The following is a 22,703-nucleotide window of genomic DNA, read 5'->3' on the forward strand; positions in this document are numbered from 1 at the left end:
GGAGGGCCCGAGAGGGAAGGTGAGGAGAAAGAAGGTCTGATAAGTAAGGAGAGGCCAGCCCATGGAGGGCTTTAAACATAGACAGCAGGAGCTTATACTGAATACGGAAAGGGAGGGGGAGCCAGTGAAGGGATGCCAACACAGGAGAGATGTGGTCAGAGTGGTGAGCGGATGTGATAATGCGTGCAGCTGAATCCTGGATAGAGATTAAAGGACAGAGGTGAGAAAGAGGAAGCCCAGCCAGGAGGACGTTACAGTAATCAAGTCGTGAGACCACTAGGGCATGGACCAGGATCTTGGCAGTAGAGGCGGAGAGATATGGTCGGATTTTGGCAATATTGTACAAAAAGAATCTACAAGCCTTGGCTGTGGTCTGGATCTGAGGGATACACAACAGAGAAGAATCAAAAATAAAACCAAGACTGCGGGCTTGCTGGACTGGTTGAATAGAAATGTTGTCCACAGAGACAGAAAAGGAGTGTTGAAGGGTGGGCTTAGGAGGAAAGACAAGAAGCTCCGTCTTGGACATGTTGAGCTTCAAACGGCGATGGCGCATCCACTGCGAGACAGCTGTGAGACATGACAAAACATGCTGTTCAAGCCTTGGAGAAAGGTCAGGGGTGGAAAGTTAATGATAATAAAGTAAGTGATCAGGCCAAAAAGACTGCTCTGAAGAATTACTCTTTCCTAGAGACTGAGATGTGTCAGAAATACAAAGTCAGCAATTATGTGGTGGAAAAAAGGGAGAACAAAACTCTTTCAGTGTACCCACATCAAAACACAATAACTAAGGAAGAATTTCCTCATTTAGTTTAGAAATGAGGGGAGTGTGTGGGGATGAGTGAGAATTTCAATGCATTTTTAGAGAAATCATCAACCTTCTTTTTTTTTCCATAGTTGATATAGAAATGCACAATTTTTTTAAAAAAAATACACACACAAAAATGTGTGGGAAGAACAAATTTGTGAATTCAGGCCTAGGGTTTGAGTGCTTAGCTCTTAGAAATTTGAGTTTGAATGTCTGTGTATTTAGGCACGGTAGTGCTGAATTACAACTGCCATCTCTTTTTTTTTTTATGAGGGACTCCCCAACTTTAACACCTACAGGGCAGGCAGGTACAAGATGATCCAGTCTGTGTTGGGAGAATTCCTGTATTTAGTAAATTTGGCATGTGCAACTGGAGGTGAATTTCTTTTCATTTTGACTTTGCCCAAAGCTTTATTCCATTGCCATATTTGGACCAGACTGCATTTTTATTTATTTATTTATTTATTTATTTATTTATTTATTTTAAATTGAAAGTGCTGGAAAGTGAACTTTCCTCTCTATTGGCAGCAGTGAAAAGAAATAAAAAAAAAACCCTTGTATATATCACCTCCATTAAACTGAATGGGAAAGTTTCTGATATATGCTGCAACATTATCTGATTTTATAGTTAATCACATGGGAACCAAGATTCATTTGTGTTACACTGTTTATACCATTTTCCTCTTTGATATTTCTGGATGGTATTTTTGTTATTTTCCTGAAGTACCATAATTGTTCAGAAGCATCACCTCTTCCTTCTCGTCCATCTTATCCTCTGTGATTGGTTTTATACTCTGTGTTTTTTTCCAGGCAATAATCTATATGATGGCCTATGGCACTCAGTTAACATCAATGCTAGAAGACATCGCATCACCCTAACTCTAGATAATGATGTCACATCTGCTGTTCATGCAACCACAGTTTCTCAGATTTATTCAGGGCACAGCTACTTTTTTGGAGGTAAGATGGTTCCCACCTTAGTAAAAATGGTTAAAAAAACCTATGGCTCAGTCCCATTTTGTTTTGTGTGTTTTAAATACTTTTTAAAAATGTATTCAGTTGGTAAACAGTTATATTGCATTGCCTCCTGGAAAACTGAGAAACAAAATGTTTGGGGGTTTCAGCTGTCAAAACCCATAAAAAATGAGCAGTTGCAATATATGAAGAAGCCAGATTTTATTCTCCAATTCCAGCAAATATGAAAGCATGTCAGTTTTGTAAACAGCCTGCCAAGGCTGAAATTAATGAGATGGTAGCAAGGTTGTGGGAAGACTGTGAATGATGGTATTGTGTAGGGGTGGTGAAATTGTGTGGGGGTGTCAGACCAGATTTCTCTTTTCCAAGCTCTTCCTGGGCTTGATGTCATTATGAGGTTCTGGATGATAGCTGGTCCACAGCTGAATCAATGAATCTAGAATAGGAATAATTTCTGAATTCACATAAAATTCCTGCAAATGCATATCTTGTTTTCCTTTGGAGACAAATATAACCAAGAAGAGAGAGATAATTTGAGTGTAGGCACTTCTGTTTGTGGATAACAGTGGAGCCTATAGGATCTTAAAAATCTAATTTTCAAAAATATTCTGGCACATTTCTATCATACATGTGTAAAACAGATTATTAATAGGGCCAGTTTAAGATGTGTGGCTGCCTGAGGCAAAGGCCAAGGTAGTGTGCCCACCTTCATCACTCACAATAGTATTGCTATTGACCACCATTAGATACTGACATCTTCCACCACACCTGAGAACACCAAGCATCTTCCATCACACCTGAGGACACCAAACCAACATCAGGGAAAGTGAAAGGCTGTGTGACGCACATCACACTGGACTACAACCATGGTGTGTTGATGATGTCCATGTTATGGGTTCAGTGAATCCACTCAGGGCTTTATTCTAGACTTTAAAGGTTTGCGTTCAGAGGAAATCCTCTCCCAGAAACGATTCAGGGATGCAAAGGGGGGAGGCATGTTTCCATGGCAATTCAGGAAGTGTACCTGGCATTCAGACACAGGCTCTTTCCCCACATTTTAGGGTGGTTTGGAGGATGTTTTAGTAGCGCTGGAGCCAGTGTGAAAATCTTCAATGATAGTACCTGCCCAGATCATTGTAGTTCTAGTCTGTTTCTTTTAAACTGCTTTCGAACCATGTCATCCAATTCCAAATTTTGGGGCTATGCTAGCAAGATTAAAAGAATGTTTGTCCCAGTTTAATACTCTTTGGCTATTCTTTATACGTGATGCTGTTTCTGTTAAAACTATCTTGAAAAATATGTAGGCTTTAAAGACTTCATTTTGATTTGATCTTTGCACTTCTGATATTTCAGAGGGTTTACTCAGCATTCTCTGATTATATTCAGGGTGCACAGTGCTATCAGATGACATTTTTATTTTCCCTTTCTATTTCTCCCTAAACATTGCAGTCATTTTTCACCCACATGCTGACATCACCCAAGCAAGATGGCATTACGTTCGCTGCAGTTCAAACATCATATTCCAAAAGGTGGTATAGGGTTTCTAGGACATACCTTGTCAGCAGGTGGCATGAAGTCATTACCTCAACCTTACCCAGCTGTTGCTTCACTGCTATATGGACTTTTCATGGCTTAGCCAGGTGCAAAGACACTTTAATTTTGTTTCTGTTTCAGCTTGCTAACTGATGTGATGCAGAACACAGCCTAGAATAAGTCTACATTGTTAGCAAGTCTAGGAAGTCATAGGCAGTCACTAGTCATGCATTAGGCCTGTAATGTCTGCTGCATGTGTGATGTTCTCTGTTTTTCAGTTCCAACACACAGCAGACAATGAACCTTGGTAGATTACAATGCATAGCTGTTTCCAGATTAGCTGGCCACTGGAGTTAGTACATCTGGGAAAAGTTTTTTTGTTTTTATGGTGTTTTGTTTTTGTTTTGTTTTTTGGAGCATTGGTACAGATCTGTGGGTTTACAGAGAATGGCAGAGAGATTTTTACTCTTGATGCAGCCTCCTTAAAAAGGCCACTTTTTGTCCTTTTAAAGTTGCCTGATTTGTTCCCCAAATAGTCTGCAAAGCCCATAATCAGATCATTGTTGGGCAATGGTGGGATGACTAGAAAATGTCAGGTTAGGAAGGGCTGTCTTAAAGTATGGTATCTCCTCTTATGATGTCTTTAGTTCAGTTTGCCATCATCTGCATCTCTTTCAAGCTCCACCAACACTCCCTTGTAAAATGTTGTTTTTTTAGAAGTTACACAAATGTGATGTATTTCAGTTAGAAGGCACTGATCAACTACAAGAAAATCAACAAGTTTATAGTTACAAAGATCAGGCACTGAATCAAGAATGAATCCTTCAGCTGAAATTTCTGAGTGTCTCTGAGCATATGCATATCAAGTTTTTCTACGTAACAGAATCACTGCAGCCTTTCTGCCTTCCCACTTCCAGTCAAAAAGGGCAGCCTGCAAAGATTAATGGTAAAGCACAATTCACATGTGAAAGACACAGATGCCAAATTCAATCTGTGTCATGTCTGATTTAAAAGATTACATATCTAACAAGCTCTCTCTTTTCTGTACCCATCTTACCTTAGTTGTATTAACAAAAGGAGGTGGGTAAAAACATATGTAGTAGCTTGGCAGTTAAGACACTAACTCTGATGACTGCATGGTCAGCTGGTGGGCAGTTCAAGATCCAACTGCCACATGATGGAGTAAGCTTCTGTCACTAGACCCAGTTTCTACCAACCTAGCAGTTTGAAAGCATGTAAATATGTGATTAGATAAATAGGTACCATTTTGGTGAGAAGGTAACAGCAGATGTGCAGCCATGCTGGTTGCAGAACCACAGAATCATATTTGACAACACTGGCTCCCTCATCTTAGAAGCGGACATGAGCCCTGTCCCCTACAGTCAGACACAACTTGATGATCATGTCAAAGGGGAAACTTTTACCTTCACCTTAAAAAAAGAAACATAATGGGAAAGGTGACAAGACAGAGAAAGAGAAAGAAATGCAGGGTGAATTTGAGGACAGGTTCCCCTCATCCTTAATTTCCCAAATGCCTTACAAAGGGATTAATTGCAGTTTATCCACAAATAATCAATAGAAGAAGAAAAGTTACCTTCATCTCCTAGAAAAACTTCAAACATCATTTTCCCATTCAGGCCCATGGGGAAAATACTAACCTTTTATACCTAAAAGTTAATGGGATTGGGCTCCTGTTAAATAAATGATCCCCACTCTCATTCCACTCCAATGCTCACTTCTTCTTTTCCATAATTTCACAATCCCGGCTTTTCTGATGTGATCTGGGTTCCAGAAATTTCTTCCTTTTCCTATTCCCTTCCCATCCTTTCCCCTTCTGTTTTCTCAAAGAAATCACACAGATTAGGTTGTACATGTTTTCCAATTCTTATATCTCTGGAGGCAGCAGGCCTTCCAATTTATTTGAATGTGACAAAAGGAGTGGCACCCCATCCTAATGAATTCTGTCACATTAATCCTCTAAAGCATAGAATTCAAAGATATCAGTCAAATTAGTCTGTAGAATCATTATGTAGAGAGATCTTGTAGCTCCTTTGAGGCTAACTGAGAGAAAGAAGTTGGCAGCATTATTATTATTATTAACCTTTATTTATAAAGCGCTGTAAATTTACACAGTGCTGTACATACAGTCTTTTTAATTACACGGTTCCCTGCCCTCAGGCTTACAATCTAAAAAGACACCACACAAAAGGAGAAGGGAGTAGTGATGGGGAAGGGGATGAGGTCCAGCAGTTCCTCTCTACCTCCAAGGCCTGGACCAAGGCAGGTGGACTGGAGGGAGGGCTTGGCTTCATAATGGATGGTTAATCTTCATCCAGGGAGGCAAGTGACAATTAAGCAAGGCCTGGGAACGCTTCTCTGAACAGTATGGTCTTCAACTCCGTTTTGAAGCTGGTTAAAGAAGTGATGGCTCTTGTTCGCGGGGGAAGAAGGTTCCAGGAGTGAGGGGCAGTGAGTGAAAAGGGGCGAATCTGAGATGGGGCAGAGGAAATCTTGGGCTGGGACAGCAGACCTTGACTACCAGAACGGAGGGCCCGAGTAGGAAGGTGAGGAGAAAGAAGGTCTGATAAGTAAGGAGGGGCCAACCCATGGAGGGCTTTAAACATCGACAGCAGGAGCTTATACTGAATGCGGAAGGGGAGGGGGAGCCAGTGAAGGGATGCCAGCAAAGGAGAGATATGGTCAGAGCGGTGGGCGGATGTGATAATGCGTGCAGCTGAATGCTAGACAGAAATTAAAGGATGGAGGTGAGAAAGAGGAAGCCCTGCCAGGAGGATGTTACAGTAATCAAGTCGTGAGATCACTAAGGTATGGACCAGGATCTTGGCAGTAGAGGTGGAGAGATATGGTTGGATTTTGGCAATATTGTATAAAGAGAATCTACAAGCCTTGGCTGTGGTCTGGATCTGAGGGATACACGACAGAGAAGAATCAAAGATAAAACCAAGACTGCGGGCTTGCTGGACTGGTTGAATAGAAATGTTGTCCACAGAGACAGAAAAGGAGTGTGAAAGGGTGGACTTAGGAGGAAAGACAAGAAGCATGAGCTTTCATAGACTTCAGTCTACTTCCTCAGATGCTTTCTTTCAGTTTGTCTCAAAGGTGCAACAAGATCTCTCTACCCATAAAGCATATATTAACATGCATATTAATTGGAGGAAATCTAGTATGTTAGAGGAAATTGTTGGGGAAATCATGTGCATGTATGATTTAATGGCTTAAAAATTAATTAGCTGTGGTTGACACATATTTCCATACTGAATTGCAATGTTTTATGATGATTTTTATATGCTTATCAATTTCTGTAAAGTAATGGATAGCAGGGCAAGGGTTTTCTTGAGCATTTCTGTGTATATTCTTACACTCCAAAATCATTGTAGATATGACTGCTCTAAATAGGACTATGTGGGGAGCTATGAGAACAACATATAAATAACAGATGTAGATCATTTGAATAAGATTTGGTAATGGGCCTTTTGGAGATTTCTGAAAGAGATCTTTGCTGTTGCCCAGCCACTGTTTATGGGACTCAGTGTCAATTTAGGCAATTTATGACCTCCGTTGGATTTTTCCAGACTTCATCCCAGATTATGCTACTAGGGCAAACATCATCAGGAGGGCCCTGGCATTTCCAATTTAAATCCAAGTGAAAATCTTTTCTCTGCCTGGGACTCTGAAAAGCTCCTGCCAAATCCAAGTAGAAAATTTTAGGATATTTAAATGCACTAAAGATGCAATTCTTTACTAAATTAGTTCTCAAACGAACCAATTAACAATTTTAGCAGTTTTGTCCTGCTGCAAGAAAGCCTTTGAACACAATGCGGCTTTTGAAAACTATTCCAAGTTTTTGTTTGTTTGTTTGTTTTTTGCACAGAAAGCAGCATTTTCTGCAGAAATGTGTAGAAAATGCTTTTGTTGGTGACTATTTCCACACATAAACGTGCACTTCCCCCATAGAAAACATTTCTGTCCATGAAACAATATTTGCTGCACAACAAAATTGGGTTTTCTAGGGGGCGGGGGGGAGGAAGTTCTGTGCAAAATAAAGTGTGAATTGAAAATATTCTTGTCAGGTTATCCCAATAGTCAAGATACATGTTTTCTCAACCATTTTCAAAATATTTTGAATTTTATTTTAACCCCTGAGCTGAACCAATAAGTACTCCTCATTGAAATTCCCACATGTTTCCCCGTGATTTGGGCCCTGCAGGCCACTGCAAAACCATACAACAGACAATGGCAACATTTTTTTTATTAAATATGGATTATACTTTACTTTTTGTTTTATTTTTATATAGCACTATATATACTGGTGGAATAACAACCACTAAAAATGTTGAACTTGCACAAGTGTCTTTGTTCCCTCACCATGACAACATGTGGTGGTTCTAGATGAGTTGTACATTTTGTGTCTTAAAATCAAACAAAAACTCTGAACTTGTTCAAGATGCTTTTTATCACATTATTGTCCATTTTCTTTCTTATTTTTTTTTATTACCACAGAATTTGTAATCAGATGCTCATGTTGAGCAAGTTATGAAAACACTAGGAATAATTAGATCTTACATTGGTAAATCCCCAAGAAATAAATTATTATTTAACTATACTTCATCTAACTCTTTTCTCCCCTTTTTGTCCCACAGGGTGCCCTGACAATCTTACCGATTTGAAATGTTTAAATCCCATTATGGGTTTTCAAGGCTGCATGAGACTCATCTTTATTGATAACCAGCCCAAGGACCTCATTTTAGTTCAGCAAGGTTCCCTGGGGAATTTTAGCAATCTCTGCATTGATCTCTGTGGCATCAAAGATAGGTAATTATTCTCTCTTTTTTCCTTATGCTTTGTTTTCTTTCAGCTAAGTGGCTTATAAGTTTTATATAACAGAATTTTTTTAATCTATCAACATTATTAATATTAGGGATAATAGAACTGCTGATAAGAAATATTGCTGTGAAGATCTGGGTACTGGTAAACTGCATGTGTCTCGCTCTCTCTCACACAGTCACTCTCTTTCATTCTTTCTCCTATCCCCCATGCCAGTGGATTGGAGATGAAATATGCAAAATTCAAATCAAGGTGCAGATTTGTGCAAGGATTACGTTTTATGCCCAAACTATGTTTGAAAGCTTTGAAGTTTTAAAGGGATGTGAACGAAAAGGATATGTTTTTCTATCATCAAAACATGTCATCCCTTTAATGCAGTTGATCTTTTGTTTAAATGGATCATTTACAAGATGTATACTGTTAGGTATCATAGCATTTTTGGAACAGATACACAGTAAAGAAATGTCTGCATAATGAAAATGAAAGAAACTTTAGTAGGCTTGATGCATGGAAGTAGCATTCCCCTTTATTCTCTTCTTCAGGCTCATAAATTATCACTCACCTGATTACTGGTAGTGAAAGAAAAATTGAGAGTAAGGCCTAACCCAAAATTCACAGTGAACTGTGAAATAATATGTAGAGTTGATACAACCACACACTCACACCTTAAATAATAAATTATAGAAACAAGCACTTGCTCAATCACTCAAACTATCCATATGGTTTGTTGTAAATAATCTAGATGATATGATGTGAATTCATAAATTATTATTATTAACTTATCTAAAACAACTACATTACATGATTAAAATATCTCTAAAACAATACTAACTAGTATACAATACAAAACAAAGTAAGCAGCAAATTAACAACCTGTAATTTGGAATGCCTCCCTAAACAAGAGTGTCTTCAATCCAGCCTTAAAATTAGTTAAGGAAGTAATAGTTCTTAATTGTGTGGGGAGGAAAATTCAGGCATGAGGAGCAGCACAGGAGAAGGGGCAGATTCAAGCAGGGGAGGAGGAGACCCTTGGCTGGGTCAGGAGACCGGTGTCATAAGATCTCAATTCGTGTGGAGGGTGGTAAGGAGAGATGGGCACTGACAAATAAGAGGGAGCGAAGTCATGAAAGGCTTTAAAGGCCAGAAGAAGAATTTTATACCGGATTCTGAAAGGAATGGGGAACCAATGGAGGGATAACAACAAGAAAGTAACATAGTCAAAGCTACGGGCAAAGAAGATGACCCTGGCTGCTGAACACTGCACAGATATTAGGGGGCTAAGGTTGAAAATAGGAAGACGTATTAGCAATGAGTTGCAATAATCCAGGCACAATATCACCAGTGCATGCACCAAAGTCTTTGCCATCAAAACAGAAAGAAATGGTTGAATTCTGATGAGATTATAAAGTAAGAATCTGCATGACTTGGCTGTAGCCTGGATCTGTGGAGTGAATGATAACAAAGAGTCAAATAGGAAGCCAAGACTATGGGCATCATTGACACATTGAATAGAAATGTCATTCACAGTAATTGACAAAGAACATTGCAAAGATGGCTTGGGTAGGAAGAGAAGTAGCTCAGTTTTGCCATATTGAGCTTCTGACGCTGGTGAATCATCCACTCAAAGACAGCAGGACATAATAATAATTGCTGCACAACACCTGGCAAATCCTCAGAGGTAAGAAAGTACAGCTGGGTGTCTTCAGCATATAGGTGATATTGAAAGCCGTAGGAGCTAATAAGATTCCCCAGGGACAGGTTATAAAAGGAGAATAGTAGAGAACCCAAAACAGAACCCTGGGGGACCCCAACAGCTGATGAGAAGGAGGCAGAAACCTGACTTCCTGTAACGACCACAAAAGATCTGTTTGACAGGTAGGATTTAAACCAAAACTAATCCCGCAAAACCCAGGTCTTGGAGTAAATCCACCAAGAGACCATGATCAGTGGTAATGAATGCAGCAGAGAGATCCAAGAGGACTAGAATAGAATAAAGACCTTTAGATTTAGCCAGTAAAAGATTATCAGTGATCTTAATAAGAGCAGTCTCAGTCGAATGCAGTGGGTTAAAGCTGGACTGAAAAGGATAGAGAGTAGAATTAGCAGTAAGAAACTCCAGGTAGTAAAAATAAACATCACGTTCTAAAACATTAGATAGAAAAGGAAGAAGTGAGATAGGCCGATAGCTCAAGAGTGAAAATAGAACAAGAGAAGGCTTTTTCAAGATTTGAGAAACTAAAACATGTTTAAAGGCAGAAGGGAAGGAGCCATTAGATATAGAAAGGTTGATAGTAAAGAAGAGAAGGTAAAATAGAGGAGGCAACAGAAATCAAAAGATGAGATGAAAGTGGATCGAGGGGGATGGCCATTGGTTTAGAATAATTTAAGAGCTTAGATAATTCATCCAAGGAAACTGAAGAAAAAGCAGAGAATCTTCTAGTTATAGATTATTGATTTTCTGGAGTAAAAGAAGAAGGCAGGGAATCAAGGTTGGAACAGATTATTTCAATTTTAGTAGTAAAATAATTGGCGAAATAAGTGGGTGGAAATGAGTGTGGAACCAACAGAGAAGCAGGTTTTAATAGATAATCGAATGTGCAAAATGACATTAGCCTCAATCACAGATTTATAATAATTCTGTTTTGCCAAGGAAATAGCATGTAAAAAAAAAGAACACATTTATAATGAATATAATCATCCCATTCCCTGGTCTTTTCCACAACCGTTCAGCATCCATAACAAGAACAAAGAAACTGAATGATAGGAGTGATCCAAGATTCTGAAAGGTGTGGCTTGATAGGTTGAACATATCAATAAAGGGGCAAAACTATCTAGGGTTGACGATAAGAATTGAGTAAGGAGATCGCTGGATCCATGGAGTCTCCAAGGTTTAAGGAAGATAAAGAAGAATCCAGAGCCTGGCCAAAAGTCACAGGATCAATAGAATAAAGGTCACGAAAGGAGGTGGATTATGGGTGAGGGTAAAAGAGATGAAATTATGATCAGACAATGGGAAATCCCTAGGAATGAAGTCAGAGGTTATGTATTTTTTTTTGTAAGAACAATATCAAGACAATGACCAGAAGAGTGAGTAGGTGCATTAGAACAGAGTTTGAGACCAAAAGAAGACACAGAGCAGAGACATACAGTTGTAGGATTATTCATGTCATCCACATGGATATTGAAGACCCCCATAATCAAGGAAGGGACTTCATCCACTAAAAAAAAAAGTCAGCCAGGCCTCAAAATCTGACAAAAACTTAGTAGGTGATACCAGTGGATGATAAATAACTGCAACCGAAGCTGAAGTGGTAGGAAAGGTTTAATAGCATGAAGTTTGAAAGAAGAAAAACAGTGCTGTTGAGGAGAAGATAAGAGTTGAAACCAACAGAAGTTGGATAGCAGGGGTAACAGTCCACCAAATGAGAGAGCAGCAGAGGTTACAGTGTTGTAAGCTGGAAGCCAGGTTTCATTGAGAGCAAGAAGATGAAGAGATTCAGCAAGAAAATGGTCATGGACTGTCATTGCTTTTGAACTGACTGATCAGCAGTTTCAAAGATAGCAATTGAAAGGGAGCTGAGAATGGGGAAGACACCTAATGGAAATCAAATTATGAGAAATCGTAGGAGCCATAGAAGAAAATGAATTAACAAGAAAAAGATCAGAAACAGACAGCAAAATAAAAGAAAATATAAAAAGCTTAGAACAATCAATAGTCCTTAGCATTGCCAGGCTCAAAACAGCTAGACTCAATCAATAATAACCATCCAATATCAAAGAACAATACGCTGCTAAATTAGCTCAATAGAAGGCCAACTCTAGAAACCAAGTTGCCTTCAAATCCAGTTATTTAGAAATTGTGAAATCTATTAATCTGCTACAATCCCTCTTGTCGCTTGGAATAAGCTAGAGTTTTTTGAGAAAAGAAGAAAAATCAGCGCTCTTCATCTGCTATAAATTGTAAATCTAGCACCCAGATAATACATGCCAGATACTCCTTATTTATACACACACACACACACACACACACACACACATATATATATAATGTGTATGCCCGATGTTGGATCCATTATACAGTATGATGTAATACCTCCATTAAAACTGGGCTCTTTCCACATGTTGTTTCCTTCAAACCAAAGTTCCCTCTCACTTATTGTCCCTTGCCTTTCTTAGCCCTTATCATTTCTCTATTCCTAACTCTCTCATCAAGTGGTGTCAAAAGAAATTTCTGCAGTGTGGACGCAGCCCTTGTTATTGTGTGCCTTCAAGACATTTCTGCCCTATGGCAACACTATCTATCATGGTGTTTTCTTGACAAGATTTGTTCAGAAGGAGATTGACTTTTCCTTTCTCTGAAGCTGAGCATGGTTTCAAACCCTGGTCTCTAGGCTCATAGTCTAACACCAAACCACTACTACACTATTATGATCTTCTCAAAGTTTAATTCATTCCTATAGGCTCCTGCCTCTCTCTCTATTCCTACTGGTCCTACTTGGCTGTTGAACAGAGAAGCTTCTGGTTTTAAAATTTTTACCCAATAGCACTCTCCCCCTAACATTCCACAAACTGTGTTGGCCTGGCTTACTGAGCTTCCCTTTTCACAGTCACTCTGTTATGATTTCAGTTTTGGAAGTCAAACTTACAGCTCATTGTTTTGTTTTGTTTTGTTTTTGACATGCTGAGGAATAGTTGGTTCTCTCTGTTTTGCCATTCATGCATGCATACTAAGAGATTCGAGATGCAGGTGCTGTTGCTTTGCTTGTTGTAGGCAGGCACACACATCTAGAGTAGGATTGGTTGAGGAGTATCCCATTGTTTCCCAGCTCAGACTTTACTTCAGACATGTTTTTTGTTTCAGCTCCATTTTATATAAGAGACACAATTTTACTACACTGTAGGACATAATGGGACTTGAGCATATTTGGATTTTGGTATCTTTCATGGGTTCTGGAACCAATCCCCAGCAGATACCAGGAACCCATTATATACAGGGTGATTTATATATTCTGAGTGCTTTGAAAAGTTATTTTGGAGTACTGTTCCTAGAATCTCCATGCTACCATGGATACTGGCACGGAACCCTGAATCAATGGTTTGTGTATTTTCTACTTCAGTGTTGATTTCATACACACACATTTTGCTTCCTTTATATCTTATATTTTAATATACATATGTGTGTGTGCCTTCAAGTCAATTGCTGACATATGGCGATCCCATGAATTTCATAGGATTTTCTTAGGCAAGGAATACTCAGAGGTGTATTTGCTAGTTCCTTCATCTGGAATATAGCTGACATTATCTAGTATTTATTGGCAGTTTCCCATTGAAGTACTAACCAGGGCTGGTCCTGCTTACCTTCCAAGATCTAATATATTTAGGGTATATGTGTATAACAGAGATATATTCTTCAGGAAATTGCTGACATAACTCACAATGTTTCATCTCTCCTACTCGCTTCTTGAAAAACAAATTTAAAAAATCAGTGAAGATCTAAGTTGCTTATAGTTGGTTGGAGTTCAGAATAGGCTGCCAACTAATCCTTACTTATTTTTGTCCTCTGATGCTGCATCATGCTTACCTTGCCTCTAGAGATGGGCAAACAAATCTATTTCTACTTTGCATATGTTCACTCATAAATCTGTCCCCCCACTTTTCTACACTATTGCCCAATATTTTTTTCTAATGAAAAGATCTGAACAGAAGTTCACATTTACATAAGTATTTATATATCATAGGGGAGGGGGGAGCACAAAATCCACATTTCTAAATGCATCTTATTTCAGTTTGAGAGAAAGTGAAAAAACTCCAAGGAGTGTGCTACTCAAGGTGCAGCTGCTTTTTGATTTATCTGGGAGTTGGCCAAAAGGTGATTCAAACCCTGGTCTCCAGAGTCGTAGTCCAGTGCTCAAACCACTGCACCATGTTGGCTCTCACTTCATTTATGTGCAGTAGTTTGAGCATTGGACTACAACTCTGGAGACCAGGGTTTGAATCACTGGTTTGAATTAGATTGGATCTGGTGCCTTTAGGGTTTTTAGGCTGTCAAAATTGAATACATTAAAAAAAAAAAAGAATGTACCCAAATCCCCACCACTGTCAGCAAAGGAAATAGATGGAGGGAGTCTTGAAACTTGCTGGGAACTTGGAAGTGGTGAAAGTACAGGTAGGATGCTGAAAAGTCCAACAAAAACAAAACATAGATTTTTTTTAGATTCCTTGGTTCTGACATGTCTATGATATTTCAGCCTCTTCTAAGTATTCCTATTGTTTAAAACTGAAAACCTCTTTGAAATACCTTGCTTAAGTTGTGAACGCTTCTCCCGTTAATCTCAGCTCTATTGCTGGTTTGCTGATAACATGGATGAATGCAGTGCTCTAGCTGTTCAGCAGAGAGAAAATATATCTGTTTTCTGTAGAGCATATGGATGACCTCGATAAACATGAAGTAGATATTTTAAGCAGGAAAGGAGCTATGGAGAGGCATTAAGTTTACAAAAGCAATTTTTGGAGGTTTCAAAGAAACTTGGTGGATTACTGGGTGATGAGCACTGTCACCATAGTTTCAGGAAATCTGAACTGGAAGCAATTAACAATAAATAAATGAAAACACATTAAAGGCAAAATTGGAAGGGGTGGGAAAGGCATGAGGAAGTCTTTGTACTTCCCTACTACTTCAATAGCATTGGTACTGAATGCAAAGGTCACAGATTGCAGGCAGAAAAAAATAGCGGATGTTTTAGCTTTCAGTATGGTTGATGAAATATAATCCCATCTCCTCATGCAGCATTAGCAAGTAAAGAAAGATTTTTTTTAAAAAAAACACATGAATTTCAAGTTCTGAGATTGTTGTTTTATGCATAGCCTATACTTTACTCCCTCAGTCATAAGTCATGGCTTTACCCAACAGCATGTTATTGCATTTCTGTCCATTTTGTGTTTTCTAAACTTCTCTTTTCCATGTTCATATTCTCCTTAGTCTTTTTTAGGGCCTTTTCACAATATGAGGTTATAGCACTATTATTACACTCTAGGAGATATTGGATGATAGAGTAAGTGGGAAAGATGAGATTGGTTTGCAGGGGAGAAGGGAAGAGGGAGGGAAATGAGATCAGGTGGTGGCAGCGGGGGAAAGGTGAGATCAGGAAGGTGGAGGTTGAGATTGAGTGGTGGGAGAGGGAAAGAAGAGATAAAGCAGTGCAAGAGGTGGGAAAGGTGAGGCTGGTATGCCTGGAGGAAGGCAAGATCAATTGGCTAGGGGAAGGAGCTATCAGGCATTGGGGGTGGGAGGCAAGATAGGGTGGTGGAGGGAGTGGGAAATGTAAGACTGAATGGTGGGGGAAAGGTGAGATTGGGAAGCAGAGAGGGGAAAGGAGAGATTGGACAGAGGAGAGATGGGAAAGATTGGGTGGTGGAGGGGTAGGAAAGGCAAGGTCAGATGGCAGATGACAGCAACAAAAAAGAAAAAGAAAGAAAGGCAGGCAGGCAGGCAGGGCTCAGCCTGCTTGGGAATATCTGGGGGGGGGGGAGGGTAAGAGGAGGAGAATCCCTCATGCAACATGTCCTGTCTCTTCCATTTCTGAAGTGAAAGATATTATCACATGATCAGGACTACATGGATAGCAGCTTTATGGGAAATAATTGATGGGTTTCCCCATCAATGACAAGGTGTCTTTCTGAAACAATTGAAGTGTACACCAGCAAAGGGATTAAGCTGACATCATGTAGTGAGTACATCCCATTAATTCAGTTATCTTTCTTTAGCCCTACAACAATAGCCTTATGGGATTTGTCCCTTGGCTGCTGCCACACTGCTGAATTAATGCTGTTTGACACTGCTTGACTCCATCCTGTGGAATCCTGGGATTTGAAGTTTGTTGTGGCACCAGAGCTCTCTGACAGAAAAGGTTAAATACATGACAAAACTAGAAATCTCAGAATTCCATAGCATTGAGCCATGGCAGTTAACATGATGTCTAACTGCATTAATTCTGTAATGTAGATGCAGTCTACGAATCCTCAGCCAGGGAGCCCCTTTAATGCCTCACCAAACTATAAGCCCCAGAATTTCATAGTATGTTGTCATGGCAGTTAACGTGGAATCATAGTACTATGACTGTGCAGTGTAAAAGGATATTAGATTGTAATTCCTTTTGAACAGGGACACAAACACTTTGTTCACCTTTTCAAAATCCTTCACATTTTTCATAATAATACATCCATAAGCCTAAACCCTTTCGTGCTATATAGCATAATGGAGAACAGTTTCAGCAGATGGGGATTGTGTCCTTTTTTCTTCTTCTTTCCCTTCCTGCCATAACATTCCTTGTTCTGAGCACAAAACAAGACTAAAATACTTCTGTTCCAGCTTCCAGCACAAAAAGCAGCTGGAAATGCAATATAATACTGTACTACAGATTTCCACTAATCTAATCCAATTCAGCTAATCTGAAACAGGTCAACATAAGGGCGAAACAGACCTCCCCTTTTTGCCACCTTCTGGGTGGCTTGGGAGTATGATGTTTACATGCTGCATGTTCCCAAGCCACTCAGAAGTTGCCTGACCATTTACATGGGGTGGCTTCATGACACTCTAGCAGCATAGCATTAACATGCTGCACACTGCCAGAGTACCATAAAGCCAGCTTCCAGCCATAGTGCAGGCAGAAAAGTCAGCTTTTTGCTGTCCCCCCCCCCCCCAAAAAGTGGCTATTTGCCGCTCCTTTTTCAGGCAGCTTCAAGGCAGATTGACGCCACAGCATGCAGTTGCTGTGGCCTCAATCTGGCTTCAGAAGGGGAAGCTTCAACCCGCCCCTTCCACCAGTATATTTCGCCCCATAGTGGGGTTTACAAAAACTTTCCTGGTGTTTCCCAGCTTTCTGCACCTTTACTGCCTGCCCTTCTCTTACACGGGGGATCCGTTCCGGACACACACCCCCACGTAAAAGAAAAAACGCGGATGTTCAAGCCCCATCCAAATGAATGGGGCTCGTGCCCATGGCAATGTGGCGGCAGCGCGCGGGGCGCATGCCATTGGAGCATGCTCCATTCATGTGAATGGGACATGCCACCCCATGCCCCCACGTGCTCCTGCATGGCTTTGAGCATATCCTCAATGCAGGATATAATGCAGGCATACTGTACTTCTTCACATGCCCTTTAGGTGCACTGGACTTCTTCTTTTCACCATTGGACCATGATTACAAATAACAGATTGTTGTTTTTCAAGAGATGCCAATGTAAACTCAGAGGCACCACCTCGTGGCGTCATGAAATCATGGGCTTTGGGGTCCTGGAGATTTGGAAATTCTGTGCATATTGTATGCTCTGCATTTTAGCCACATGGGGAAAGATTTTACTTTATTTTTTCAGAAAGAAGAGAACCTATGTCTTCAGGTTATTTTGCACAATTCACTTTGTTCATGGCCATTTTTTTGGCCTTGACCCAAACTAGCACTGAGGCTTAAGTTTCAAACTAAGGCCAGGTCCAGACAGATGGTATAGGATGCCCTCGTCATGTGTGAGGGTCGGCACTTCTAGATGCCTCTTGCTCCTCGCATGTGACGAGTGAGTCAAAATGGTGGTGCCCTGTACAGCTGGGCGCTCCCATTGTTATGTGCCGGATGCATAGCGTCCACACGTTGTGGCTCCATTATGACACTGCGATGTACTATTGGCGCAATACAATGTCATAATGGCGTTGCAAGAAGAACCCGCTTTTCATGGGTTCCTTTTGGTCCGCGAGGAAGTCCCGTGGTCTGGAGGCTGCAGATTCCCCGCGGACCAAAACTAGGCACCGGGAGACCGTCTTTTTGGACAGTCTGCCCTGTGTCTAAAATACTTACCCAAGACAGAAGATCCAAAACATATAATATATGAAGACAGAATGTGACAGTTACACTTTAAAAGGCAAAATGTTGTCTACAGCTTCATAACTTCCTAACAAACATGAAGTGCATTACATGCTTGGAGAAATCTATGTTGTCTGCTCCCTTGGAAATAATCAGCCTAATCTGCAGATCTGAACTTGGAAAACGCTGTAGTCAAAAGCAGTGGAAATATACAGTAAGTTCAATATCACCAGTGTATGAGATTTCCCTGTCTAAAAAACCACTGGATGAGGGACCCATTCACACCATGCAATTATAATAATATAATTGTGCTCTGATTGCCTGGGCAACATCCTATGCAATCCTGAAACTGACACTGAGGGAGCGTTATTTAGAATGATCTGCCAGCGAGTTTCCATACTCACCAAATTATAAAGCTAGCATTTCATAGAATGTTGCCATGGCAATTAAAGTGGAGTCCTAGTGCTATAACTGTATGATGTGAGTCCCAGAACAGAGATAATTAAACCATTAATATTATTTATTAATGGGACATAAAATATATATAACAAGTACTTATGTAAGAAATAAACAATATCATATTGGTTCTAATAAGTTAGCCTAACTTCTCTGACCTAGACAAACTCTTGTCTTTGTCTTATGACCAACTGAACTTGTCCACTCTCTTTGCTAACTCAGGGGCTATACATGCATCTGCCCCTTTACTGGCCAGATCAGGGCTGTGGCAACCTCACACTGTGCACCCAATCCAGCCTCAGGTGAGCACAAAAATGAGCCACCAAAAAACAGCTCTTTTTTGCACCCTCCAGTGAGGATTTATGACACCTCTTCGGTACTGCATCATGTTGATGCAGCACCAGAGGGGAGTCATGATGGCATACGCTGTGTAGACCAGTGCATGCCAAAATGGTGCCCTGGGGGCAGGGTTAAGGTATCCAGCGTGTGAATGCTGTACCCTAACACCACCAAAGTGCTGGACTGTCGAGCCTCTTAGTTTTCACCAACTGTCTGTCTATATTTATTCCATTAATTCTCTGTCTTGTAACTCCTCACCTGTTTCTGATACAAGTCAGAAACTAAAGTCAGTCCTACTGTTAGGTTAAGTGAGATGTCTGCCTCATGTGGCAGGTCCCCCTCACTCCAATCTCCTTCTCTTTCCCTGCTCCTCACATGGTGGTGGACAGTGCTACTGTCAGTGTTCCATAACATGCCATTGCTGCTGTTACTTCCACTCTCACTGCTGCTGACCTGATGTCTCTACTGTAAAGAAGCAAAGGCTGCACAGATAATTTTACTTTGCACTTCAGGACAGGTTGGGAAGTGAAGGGGAGGTAAGGTGAGGTGAGGTGACAGAAGGAGAATAAGGTGGCTGCAAGCAAGATGAATGAGGCTGCATTACTTCTCTCCCCACTTCAAGAAGCTCAGTCTACCCCTGTTACTAACTCGCTTCCCCAACTAACATTAATTCTATCCATCATTCCAGTTTGTCTTCTGATGTCAATCATCCCTCCATTTGTTCTGCGGCTATAACCACCAAAAACATATTTTAAAAAGAATTAGCTCAGTTTGAGTATAGTATCTGCTAATCAGACCTGACTTTTAAATCTCAGAATCTGCTTGCTGCCTGCTTGAATCTCCTTTTTGTGTGCTTTTTCTATTTTTCTGCTTCCGAATTTAATTTTGGATTTAACATTTTTCTCTCCCCTGTCCAAGCTTGCATTGCTTGCATGTGCTATCTTATAAAAAAACAGCACACTGGGAAATCAAATGCTAACACAAGGGGTTTGTGGGGAAGAAGCTCTGTGTGTGTGTGTGTGTGTGTGTGTGTGTGTGTGTGTGTGTGTGTGTGTGTGTTTTAAGAGGCGAAAATAAAAATGGAAGGTTGTTTTTGCGGGTGCCAGTTCTTTAACATTTAATTTGGGGGATACTGCTGAAATGACTAATTTCTTTTTTTCAAGTAAAGCTGGACATAGAAATGAGAGAATTTTCTCTCTAATTACGTCCCATGTGTGCTTCAGTGTTATTTGTTTTATAGTGAAATCAAATGCCCTTGCTAGGATTGAGGAAGTGAATGTTTAATATTGTCTTTGGCCTCACATAATTAGTGTGTAGTGAGCTAGAAAATGTTGTCAGTGACCTGGCAGTCTTCTCTGCTTGGTTTTTAGCCAATATCTATCTGGAATATTTACTTTGCATACCCCTCTTCCATACCTACATCTAATGTCCAGCATTATAACCATTCACATTGTCTCTCAGTCATTGGTAGTAGCATGGGTTCAAAATTAAATTATTCAGGGTTGGGCCTATTACTGGTGGAGGCTAGGTGGCTCTCTTAGGTTATCTTTGTTCATGGGTCCATTCCTGGTGAAGTGTCCACAAGTGAACAAGCTACCATGGGTTACTGATCAGGAAGGCAGAGAGACAAATATACATAAAGATGCAGAGAGAGAGAGACACACAGAGAGACAGAGAAATAGGTGATAGCCTGTCTGGTTTGTGTCGATGTCAGACCACTGGTCCATCTAGATTACTAATGTAATCTAGGGAATCATAGAATCATAGAATCATAGAGTTGGAAGAGAGTGCAAGGGCCATCCAGTCCAATCCCCTGCCATGCAGGAAATCCAAATCAAAGTATCCCCAACAGATGGCCATCTAACCTCTGCTTAAAGACCCCCAAGGAAGGAGAGTCCACTACACTCCGAGGAAGTGTGTTCCACTGTTGAACAGCCCTTACTGTCAGGAGGTTCTTCCTAATGTTGAGGTGGAATCTCTTTTCCTGCAGCTTGCATCCATTGCTCTGGGTCCAGTTCTCTGGAGCAGCAGAAAACAAGCTTGTTCCCTCTTCAATATGATTTCCTTTCAAATATTTAAACAGGGCTACCATATCACCTCTTAACCTTCTTTTCTCCAGGCTAAACATCCCCAGCTCCCTGAGTCGTTCCTCATAGGGCGTGATTTCCAGACCTTTCACCATTTTAGTTGCCCTCCTTTGGACACGCTCCAGTTTCTCAACATCCTTTTTAAATTGTGGTGCCCAGAACTGGACACAATATTCCAGGTGGGGCGTGACCAGAGCAGAATACAGTGGCACTATTACTTCTCTTGATCTGGACACTATACTTTTATTGATGCTCCCTAAAATTGCATTGGCCTTTTTAGCTGCCGCATCACACTGTTCACGTTGGCCATTCAAGGTTTACATTCAATGGCCAAGGGACACTCTTTGTCCTGTCCTACTATCTGAAACATGCAGATTTCAGGGACTGAGCTTTGAACTAGAGTGGAGTCATAATTTCTCAGAATTTAAATATTCCAGAAATTATTTGGGTTTTTCTTTTCTTTTTCTGGCTTCCTCAATTTGGAGTAGGAGAGAATAATATTTGTTGAAATACCCTACCTCCTTATTTGGCCACTTGCACACAGAGTGTAGAATTTCAGATGCAACTATACATCTAACACAGTGGCTGAGACCCTGTGTCACACAATGTGGAATTTATTGCTCTGTTTGGACAGTTCAACCGGGCTACAAATTCTTGGGTAAGCAGGCCTTCTTGAAAAAGTAGCTATGTGTCCCCTAGGCCATTTAGTGACCAGGGAAAGTGAGAGATAGCTGTAGCTGAGTAGCATCCAGCAGTACTTCTACAACTGGGGTCAATCAGCAGCTGTATCCTTCTTGGAGGTTCAGGAGGAAGACAACTTTTCCTGGCTGCAGCCAACTACTGCCTGGGTATTCTGCCCAATCCTATTGCCACTAACTGGTTGAGGGGATGTTGCTGAATAGCTCTTTCTCTCTGAATGTAAAATGACATGGAAGCACATGTATGCCACTGACAGAACCCTGGCCAGTATATTTTAATACAGTTGAAGGAGACAATATATTCATTTTTAGGGATGAAAACAATATTCACAATATTTCAGCTGTTCTCAACAGGTCAAGAAATTCCCCTGATTTTTTTTAATCAACTGTCATTAAAAAAGGTCCCTGACTGAGAGACAAACAAGCAGCACCGTTTTCATGTTTCATCTTTGTTTTTGTAAACCCTGCACCTTGTGCAAAATCTGTTCTGTTTTCCACAAAATGCCATGCTTTGCAGAAAACGTTCAGATGAGATCCCCCCTAGAAATGCTTGTGTGAGCTTTCTGTAAAAAGTCCAAACATACAAGAAAGAAAAAAAGAAAGAACAATGCATAACAATCTGTCTAGTCTTTCCCAGCAGAGGGAAAACTTTAAAATGTTTCATTTTCACATACCAAAATGAAATAAAGATTTTTATCCCTCTCAGCCTTCCATTTAACTGATTTTTTTTCCTTCAGCTATAACAGTATTATTTCATTTTATATTAATTTACCTGATTTTTTACAAAAGAGAATTTTATGAGAAATGTTTTAAGAATTTATTTTTTGAACTGATGAATAATTTCTCTTTCCCTCAGAGACTATTCAGATAAATTTTCCTCAACCCTCTACCCATTTTGTGGAGGTTATTTTCAGTTATGTTTACCTTGAATAATTTGACTTAACAAACTATTTTGAAACAACAGTGTGAGAGAGCTACTTCTCCCATGACCTCCATATGTGCTTCCCAGAGGCATCTAGTCACCCATTGTGAGAAACTATGGACCGGTACAAACAGGTGCTTTGTGGCACCCTGGGGCCAAAATTAGGGCTTGGGAGTGTGGAGTATCCGC

General features: G+C 40.3%; 1 protein-coding gene across 2 annotated transcripts in view; it reads left to right on the forward strand.

The window, feature by feature from the left end:
* Window positions 1–22,703, forward strand: part of LOC149313993 (contactin-associated protein-like 5) — a 508,214-nt gene that overhangs the window by 284,868 nt on the left and 200,643 nt on the right. For both annotated transcript variants that reach the window (XM_089520319.1, XM_089520320.1), the window contains exons 9-10: window positions 1,619–1,768; window positions 7,978–8,149. In XM_089520319.1, the coding sequence (XP_089376445.1) occupies window positions 1,619–1,768; window positions 7,978–8,149 (322 nt within the window). The remainder of the gene's footprint in view (window positions 1–1,618; window positions 1,769–7,977; window positions 8,150–22,703) is intronic.

Source organism: Sceloporus occidentalis, unplaced genomic scaffold, assembly GCF_023333645.1.
Source record: "Sceloporus occidentalis isolate IW3139 unplaced genomic scaffold, rSceOcc1.0.p SCAF_4, whole genome shotgun sequence".
In the NCBI taxonomy this organism is placed as follows: Eukaryota; Metazoa; Chordata; class Lepidosauria; order Squamata; family Phrynosomatidae; genus Sceloporus; species Sceloporus occidentalis.